This window comes from Papilio polytes, unplaced genomic scaffold (assembly GCF_000836215.1).
Source record: "Papilio polytes unplaced genomic scaffold, Ppol_1.0 DF821400.1, whole genome shotgun sequence".
NCBI classification, from domain to species: domain Eukaryota; kingdom Metazoa; phylum Arthropoda; class Insecta; order Lepidoptera; family Papilionidae; genus Papilio; species Papilio polytes.
In genome coordinates, this window is record NW_013527804.1 from 1,204,816 (window position 1) to 1,215,389 (window position 10,574).

The 10,574-nt window shown below is 31.9% G+C and overlaps 1 protein-coding gene across 1 annotated transcript in view; it reads right to left on the reverse strand.

The window, feature by feature from the left end:
- LOC106108692 overlaps positions 1-10,574 on the reverse strand; it is a 43,326-nt gene that overhangs the window by 30,350 nt on the left and 2,402 nt on the right. Inside the window, exon 2 of the mRNA XM_013289951.1 lies at positions 4-625. Coding sequence (XP_013145405.1) covers positions 4-352 — 349 coding nt within the window. The 5' untranslated portion in view covers positions 353-625. The remainder of the gene's footprint in view (positions 1-3; positions 626-10,574) is intronic.

Below are 10,574 nucleotides of genomic sequence, written 5' to 3' on the forward strand. Positions count from 1 at the left end.
AACCACTCTTAACTTTAGCACTCGTAGCTAAAACACTATCTGAGCTTGTTATGATTTCGGTGGCTGTTGACTTCTTGACATCGTCGATGGGTTTTGTCACTTTCTCAACCTCCGCCGGCTTTGCACCACCGAATTTCCCATACGCCCATTTGGCGACACCCAATAATATGATGGAGAACACTATCCAGATAAATATTAACATGACTAGATTGTCCATAGCTGTGTCCATGTAATCGAAACTGCATATGAGATCGTCGACGGCTTCCGCGAGGTCAGCCATAGTTTTCCATGGTTTCCGCCACCATGACACGTCCGTCCCCGCCGCCTCGCCCTCACTCACTGAGCCCGACATTTTTTATCTATTTCCGAACGCACTATTTTGGGACGCAGCTCTCTATCTCGCTCTATCCTTTTCGATTTACTGATGCGTTCAAAATTAACACATAATCTGATTTTATTTCATTAATTAATTCTTTTATTAATTTGAATTAATATGAATAGAAGATGAACACATTATTTTGTTAATTATTTGTTCGTTCGTTCGTATTTGGTCGCGGTTTCGAACTGAATTCAAACCGTGGTGTCGTGTCACTGTTTAATTCTTCAAATCCATGGTTTTGAAGCTCTGTAACAAAAGAAATAAAATAATTTTAATTGCGATACATACATGTATTATTACAAATTGTAATTAAAGTTTTTTGTTTTATTCCCTTTACAATAACCTTTAACGGTATGTATATATTGGATTCACGTAAAACATACTTGGATGGTTTTAAATATTTTTTTCGGCGTTTAAAAACTACCGTAACGCTGAGTAGGCTAGGCTATAATATAACTACATTTTTTTCTGCGCGAACGAAGTCTCGAGCTAAAGCTATATCATAATAGCAGACCATTACTTCGATTTCTTATCAATAATTCAGAACGTAATAGCTTACTTTACTTTTCTATAGAAGAATTTTTCATTGTAGGGGTCGATTTATAAAAGATTTTTATAATAAAGTAGATTGCTATCTTTTGCCCATGACTTCGTCCGCGCGGACTTAAAAAACACTTAGTAACCTACGTGCTATTCCAGACAGTATCTCTATGCTAATTTATATCCTAGATTAGACATATTTGAGGTTATCTTATACAACTAAACATTCGCATTTATAATGTTAGTAAGATATTGTTTTAAGGCATCAATTACGTATCGATTTTGAAATGTTTTTATTCCCATGGTTAATATACCATAAAAAATAAATCTAGCTTCTGAAGGTAAAAAATCAACAACAAATTCAAATTGCTATTACTATTTACAACAAACGCAGAAACAATTTTCCGATTGTAATAAACCGTAAAACGAAATGTCGTAAAATATTTCCCGCGCATTGGATTAAAAATTTATAAAACGAGTTTGCCTTGGTAAACGATGTGTCTAACCGTGGGTATACACAACCATATTTGCATCCCTGTCATTCTCTCTATAAAACTTGAAATAGCTATATAAATGTAATGCGCTGTGAAACACCAACTTTTCAACGAAATATCTCGCATTCCGATACGTCTACATGTATCGGTATCGAATTATATTTAAATTGAAAGTCAACTTTACTGATAATAAATAAACATAAAACTTCAATTAAATACAACAATAAAAATTTTTGTCAACACACTCACAGTTAACTTACGAGTTCACTTTTATACGACAAAACTCTAACTAGCAACGGTTTAAATTACACTTAGAACGTACGCACACGTTTGATTAAACTGTCCCCCATCAGTTTAGTCGCATTTTGATTTTTTATAAATTTTTAATAATGCAACTAAACAGTTGAATTAACTGCGCAAACATTCGGACAAAGTCGTGCGATAGTTTAGTCAAAGGTGTGCAGTCGTTCCTAGACGTATTCAAAGCTTTTTACATAGTCTTATTAGATCGTCTGACAAATTTTAATAAATAAAAAGCGTCTTATGTATGCATTTACAACCTTAACCTTTCAAACAGAACACCTCAGTTCTTGAACAAAAACGGTCAAGGAAATCTAGTGCAATTCTTTTATGACTCAAATCTATTTATAGTAACAATTTATTTAACTGATAACCTATCAGACAGTTCGACTGATATAATAACTTTTAAGTTTCAATCAGTAACAGAGTTAACTATGAACTAACAACATTGAGATTCAAATCCGTCAAGGTGTCAAGCGCCGCATGAATAATTCACAAACACGCATACACAACGCATAGTTAACGCATGAATGACTTAAGAAATCATCAGTTCCATAATTTAACACTTAATACAACCGCGTTGTCGTAAATAGTAATTTAGAAAGAGAAGGTAAGACTACACTTTTGATCTCATGGCCCTATTCAGTCGCACACCGAGTGGAATTTAGTGGGTCAAGTCACAACCCCATTCTTCAACAGAATGCAGGCTTGAAGATCTCTCAACCCCTCCATAAACTTAGCTTACTTTGAACATACATCGGAAACATAACAACCTTACAAAAAGTCATTTTTGAACTTTGTATTATAAGTGGCCTTGAAGCAAAACAACATAATAACACATAATAAGGAAATAAATAATCTAATTCTCTAAGTGATCGTTAAAAGAAGCAAAATAATAATTTATTTAAGTAACACACATTAAAAAAGCCTCTATTATAACTCTTACAATCAAGGTTATATCTACAAAAGTTATGTATTACCACGTATATAATTTCTTGCTTGTAAATCTTCTCTAACTTATAAAAACCCAAATTATAGATAGAATAACGCCATCTAGTTAAAATAAAGGAAAATTATGCGTGCTTCTTATAAAGTCAAATTAATTTAATATACAATGTCCATCATACGTAATCGGTCCCGTGGCGATAGCCTGTGACCTCGACGCCATGACATCACCGCAAGGTCACGCCGTCTGCCCGAAATTTAAATTAATTAATTAACGTCGGACTTTGATTTTTATAGCTTTTTTAACAGTTACAGACATAATTGTTATCATTATACGAGCATTATGGGAAACGAAATTATATTTTTTTAAGGATAACGCACAAATAAACCGCACGCACAAACTATTTGACACATTAAGGTTATGTGGAGAAGTGCATAAGGCTATTTTAATTAAAAATAAATAAAACACTTATTATAAATTATTACCGAAATACGACCACTAATTTGTAATAACATTATAAACAGTTAAATAGTTTTATTTACAAATTAAAAATACTATTTTAGGTAGTAACCCGATTGATAAGAGTGTAATGTTTTTCGCAGGTATGTGTTTTTATGTGTGCTTCTCGATCCTTATCAATAAATCATTTAAAGGCATTTTAAAACCAAACAAGGCTTAGAAAATTTCACCTTGAAATAAAAAATCACAGGGTCTAACGTTCGTTTTAAGTTAGTATTACGTCATCGGCAAAGATTATACATACACATACGAGTAATTATGCTTTCCGTTATTATTTATGTATATTAACATCTATTTGTTCTTATTCGACTTACGTAAGGTCGCAAATTACGTTCTCCTGGTCGATGAAATTAAAAAAATAATAAAAAAATAGCGAATGTCACTCGTAGATACCTTTCTAATGGTGAAAGAATTTTTTAAATCGGCCCAATAGTTTTTATATCTTAATACATACAAAAATACAAATCTTTCCTCTTTATAATATTGGAAAAGAAATAAAGCGCAACTAAACAGTTGTGCGATAGTTAAGTTTCAGGTGTGAACACGCTCTTAACACTTTGTTAAAAACTCTACATTTGTATTAGTATATTTTATTGTCGTTAAAGTCTAAATATTGACACCTTATGTTATTATGGTACTGATGTTTTCATATTTATTGTTGACACAAGTCTATTGTTTGTCTTTACGATGCAATAAGTCATAAATACATAACATAGTATATTTATTTAACATACTACATTGTAATTTGTCGATTTTGTATTAGTTTTACAATTTAAATGTGAATGTTGGGCAGTAAAAGGGACGGATAAAAGGAGAATACATATGGCGGGAATGAGAATTTTAAGATGGATGTGTGATGTGACGATCGGATAAGATACGAAATGTGTATATTACATGAAGTTTGTTAGTAGCCCCAGTGGCTGAGAAAATAAGGTGTAAAAGGTTAGAGTGGTATGGGCATGCTATGAGGGATGAATCGCATGTAAAGGACGTTAGTTATGAATGTGGTACACCCGTAAAGGTAGACCTAGAAAGAGATGGATTGCGTGAAAGGTGACATGATCAAAAAGGGAGTGATGACTGAGATGACGTATGATAGAGTTATTCAGAGGAAGAAAACGGTGCGCCGACTTTACGACATTAAACCTGTACAAAACGGTCAATCTTTTCAGTACTTAAAGTAATAAATAAGCAATTTAACTTAATTCAGCTTGGATTAAGCATATATGCTTGACTCCATGACCTCACTATTTCGTCATTAAAGTTGTACTGAAGTTATTTCGATGTTACAAAAATAAGCTATGATGTAATAACTGACTCATACAAATGGTATTATCTGTGTTCATGCTTAAAAACGGTCGTACACTTGTCTCATTTATTATTGTTTTTTATTAAAATTGTCACTGTAAATGGAAAATCATATCTTTTACATTTTCATTTCCTTGTGCTATGTCCATATCTATTTATGAATTTTCTGTCGTCTCTCATCACTCCCTTCTCTACCATATCACCTTTAACGCAATATATCAGTTTTAATATTTTTGTTTATTCGTATACATTTACGAACAAGGGCGAGGTCAGACCTTTGACTAAACTATCGCATAACCATTGTGTGATTATCGATTATTTTGCAGCGGATTTAACTATTTTGTTGCATATCTAATAATCGAGTAGCGTACCCACCTACGTAGGTCAAAGGAATCAAAGCGTGATTAAACAGTTGTGCGTTAGTTTGGTCAAAGGTGTTCATGCGGATAATTCTGTCACTATGATATGATATCCAGAATAAAATCTAACGAGAATTTAAATTTATATTATGATTTATTACAATGTTGACAAAACTTATTTTATAATTTATTTATTTTTTAAAATTACCTTTTAAATAAGACATATTAAAACACTTATAAAGTTAATTTAAAAACATAAATTAACTCGATAAAATAGAACCTTAATTTCAATTACAACAAAATTTGAATTAAACATTTTAAAAATTGTCAAATTTCGGGTTACGTTAATTTACGTAGGAGCCATAATCTACTGAACAGTACACGAATTATCGAAGGCTCATAGCTTTAATTTAAAGATAATATACCGTAAGAACATATTTCGTAAGTTATTTATAGACTTCTTGAACATTTCATATTATTCCGAGCTCATAGCATCTTGATTGTAATTTCACGGTTGGCTGAAACTTGTTAACAAGGGATGTGCGTAAATTGTCAGAATGTACATTTCCATACATTTTTGTACTATTTGAAACAATATAATACATGCAATGTATTTTAAATTCAATAAAAAAACAACTGTTAACTTAATTAAAAAAAAAAATTTGAATACAAACTTTGTAATGAATGTAAAAAGTCAATAATCATACATAATTAGTAATAATATCTGTTCTTGTATAAAAAAAATCACCAGAGAAAATAATATTTATTACTAACTGTTGCTCACGACTTCTTCCCCATGACAAAAAAAAAAACGAAACACATAGCCTATTTTACTCAGTAATAACGTAGCTTTTTAATAGTGAAAGAATTTTTAAAATGGGCCCATTAGTTTTGGTGTTATTTCAATACATACAAAAATCCAAATTTATAAATCCTTTTTATAATATCAGTATAGAAATATATAGATTATTATGGATAATAATATAAAAATATTTAACAAAAACCTAAAAAAGGTTACCTATTCAGAAATATCCACACAACACAAACAGATTACAAACTGAGTCATTTAAAACACAACATACAACCTCCTTACACGACATCCACTGAATGACTGAATGAAATCACGCTTTAAGCCATGTATTTAGATCACACCAAATTAAGTGATAAGGTCAAGAATAATTACTGCATATTGGTTCTATTAGAAACAGGAATCTCTTTAAAACTGGATTACAAAAATTATATTTTACTAAGTATAAATGCGAAAGTTTAGATGGATGTTTGTTAGAGTTTGTAGCCTAAACTGCTGAACGGATTTCGATAAAATTTGGTATAGATGTAGAGGATAGTCTGGAAGAACATATAGTGTACTCACTTTTGTTTTTATTTTAATTTCACGCGGTCAGAGTCGCGGTCGAAAGCTAGTAACCTATGAATGTAAAGGACAATAAACTTTAGAACACAAAGGCGTCGTATACTAATATTATAAATGCAAAAGTTTAGATGTATGGATGTTTGTTAGATGTAGCCTAAACCGCCTAATGGATCTTGATGAAATTTAGCATACATGTAAAGGATAGTCTGGAAGAACACACAGTCTTACTTTTGTTTTTTTTTAGTTCCACGCAGGAGTAGAAAAAGCTAGTGTAGATATATAAAATACCTATAGCCATTATGATAGTCTAATTCAAAAAGTTGTAATTTCATTAAAAAAAAAATGGAGCCTTAACATTTCGACAAGCTTCTTTGAAATAAAAAAAAATACTAGGCTAATTAACACCATCACATATAATTACATCCCTAAATAGTACTATAAAAGGCGCGATATTTCCACAGATTAAACAAACAATATAAAACTGGGGCATCGTATTCATTCATGGGAAATCTCGGCTTTCAATGCCATATTATTTATCTGAAGTTATCAAACAGAATCTGCGCAAGCGATGATTCAAAGTTCTATAAATAACTGATACTAATCACTAATAACTACGTTATTTTTGTGAAACGATATTATGATTGGCTAGCTGTTCTCGTGCGGCTTCATCCGCATGAAATTATGAAAAATTTATTAATATATTGATAGCAAATGTCAAAATGACACGACATGACAAACATTGGCAATATTGCTTCCTTGATGTTGGCAGCAATTTATGTTCTCTTTCCCACATTAAGGTATTAATCCAAAATATTTACCCCTTAAGTTTAATGGCCTAAAGCGTGACGTAAGTGTAAGGCTTTTTATTAAAGAAATAATTATTCAAAAATATGCTGTAATTGCTGACATCTTAGGCAACAAAAAAGTGTGTGTTTACGCTTTATTATAATAGTATAGATTACGTTACATTATGTAGTTGATATATTAAATCAGGGTGGGGGCCCTGATAGACTAACAAAACGATCCCAGGAAGACGGTAATCTAAAGTGGTCCCTTGTTGCCGTAACATCGTGGAGCCACAGGGAGAGTTTGTGTGCCGAAGATTCCGGTGTCTTCCTTAGAGATCCCGGAACCTTCGTCTATGTTACTAGAGGATGGCCACCGAGGGCTTTAGTAGGTCAAATCCTACATAACCCTTTTCCCCCCAGAAGGCAAGGTAACTTTTGAAGATTTCCACCCTGACACAAGAAAGGTAGTTGATTTAATTCGCTTCCCACTTACAGCCAACATAAGAGCAACCAGCTCATACAAGTCTTAAGAGCTCAGAGCTCTTTAAATAGGGGTAAATACATAACCACGCTAAGCCCAGTACAGGTTGATTTCACAAATTGAAGACCGTCTTTATAGTTAATCTAGACCAGACCGTACTATTACTTATTCATCCAAGTTCGATCTTTATCATTTATCAATGTGATTTTTTTTAAATTTCATGTGTACATTGACTGTTGCTAATCTTACTAATATTATAAATACAAAACTTTAGATGGATGTATGTTAGTTTGTAGCCTAAACTGCTGATGATGATGAAGAATTTTGGCATAGATGTAGAGTCTGGACGAACACATAGGGTACTTCCTTTTTTCTATTCCACGCGGACAGAGTCGTGGACGAAAGTTTGTCTATACTAATATTATAAAGAGAAAAGATTTTTGTATGTATTGTAAATAACTCCAAAACTACTGGGCCAATTTTAAAAATTCTTTCACCGTTAGAAAAGTAATTTGTCTGTTAGTAACATAGGCTATTTTGAATTCCACGCGGGTGAAGTCGCGACCAATAGCTAATAAATAATTTCACTAAAATTTGTAGTAATAAGTACATAAGATAAACTTTTATTCCTTTACTGAAGTGTGAAGCGAATTTAATTCCTTTACTCGTATGATGGTTTCCTTTTTTCTTAAATCTATGTACCTTCGGCACATGCTCACGAGGTCGGGTGACATCACTCTCTGTTTTGACCCTGACTGTACTCTGTACTTCTTTGTCCGTTTGTATGTTATCACAGTTATAAATAGGTCAGATTTGTACGTTTAATTATACGTCTGTGAATTAACATTCGGTAGCATTATTTAGTTAATAAAGAACATTAAACTACACTTATCTATACTATTATAATAAAGCGTAAACACACACTTTTTTGTTGCCTAAGATCTCAGCAATTACAGCATATTTTTGAATAATTCTTTGTTTAATAAAAAGCCCTACACTTACGTCACGCTTTAGGCTATATATTTTCATGCCATTAAACTTAGGGGTTAAACATTTTGGATAAAAACCCTAATGTGGGAAAGAGACCATAAGTTGCTGCCAAAATAGAAAGTAAGATTGCTAAGGTTTATCATGTCATGTCATTTTGACATTTGCTATTGATAATTTGACAAATGTAAGATAAAGGAGGAAATCTGGTACGCCTAACCCCGAGTGAGAATATTAGTTGGACTCTATTTCTAGAGGAATAATCATATAATTCACATCACATGTCACTCAATAACTATTAAAAGACAATTAAGATATAAAACAGAATGATAACTTGTGTTTTTCTCTTGATATATTAATGGGTGTAACCATTCAAGAAAACAAAAATATTCTTTTGTTAATAACTGGCTTAGCAACAATATTATTAGCGTTTTTAACAAAGATTATACCAGTCAAGTGTGGATTTCCTGAACTCAATACTTCTTAATCATACTAATATAAATGTGAAAGTTTAGATTGATGGATGGATGTTTGTTAGTTTGTAGCCTAAACTGCTGAACGGATCTCAATGAAATTTGGCATAGATGTAGAGGATAGTCTGTAAGAACACGTGGGCTACTTGGTTTTTTTTTTTTAATATCACGCGGACGGAGTCGCGGGCGAACGCTAGTGTTTTATATTTTTTAATCTTGGCCTAACGATTGCGTAATCACAGCTTTCGGCTTTAAAAAAAGCAATACGTCAACGTCAAAAACGGCGCGAAGGTTGTTAACCTCGTTACTATGGTCTATGGAGGTTCTTTGTGTTTTTATGTGCGGTTATGTGTCTTGGGGTTTTGTGCCATTAAAATATTAGCAGAAAGAGATGATAAATTTGTGTTTCAAATAACTGAAACACCTATTTTAAAATATTGTTTTCCCATTTCTTTTGAATTAAAATATTGTAATATTTTTGTGTTCTACGAAAGACAATAATTTATATCATTCTATCTTACTTCTTACTAATATTATAAATGCGAAAGTGTAGATGGATGTTTGTTAGAGTTTAGCCTAAACAGGTGAACGGATTTCTATGAAATTTGGTATAGATGTAGAGGATAGTCTGGAAGAACACATAGGCTACTCACTTTTGTTTTTTTCAATTCCACATGGACGTAGTCGCAAATAAACAAGAAAATTAAACATAAGACGAATAACATTATCTTACATTTTCATTCCAAATATTTTGTTTTAAAACTGAACTATTTATTTAAAATAACAGTTGTTACTGTTTATCACGGTAAATAAATGGTTACGTAACGTAAAATCTTTATTACCTTACACCGTAACTGTTGGTAATAAAAACTGGTAACAGATTAAATACTTCATGCTTGTTGAGTGGATTTGTAGATTTACGCTAGATTATAAAACCAATATAAACAAAGAACCTTGTATTTATTACTATGGTTATCGTATATATAAATATAAAAAATCGAACGATATGAAATTTCATCGACAACGAAATTATAATCAGACATTGGTTAACGTTTTTTAAACAAATGTTTAAAATGGACGCACATCTTTGACCAAACTATCGCACAACTGTTGTGCTATTATTTCGCTTTAAATTTATCAAATTATCAATTACAAATGTCAACATGACATAACATGACAAACCTTAGCAATGTTTCTTTCTTATGTTCAGCAACTTATGTTCTCTTTCCCACAATAAGGTTTTTATCCAAAATATTTACCCCCTAAGTTTAATGGCGTTTAAATATATAGCATAAAGAGTGACGCAAGAGTTGGGCTTTTTATTAAAAAAGAATTGTTCAAAAATATGCTGTGATTGCTGACATCTTAGGCAACAAAGAAGTGTGTGTTTACGCTTTATTATATTAGTATAGATATTTTTTTTATTATCAACAACGATCATATGTATGAATATTTTTACTACATTACATACAAACACTCCAATTATATGTATTTTCTACCTTATGTTCGGCCAACAGCACTTAAGGTGTGACCTACTAAGCACAGATAAATAAAACATTAAAATTTAAAAAGTGAAGGGCTTGTGTCGAAATCATTTTAAAAGATCGCGACTAGCACTTTACCAGCCC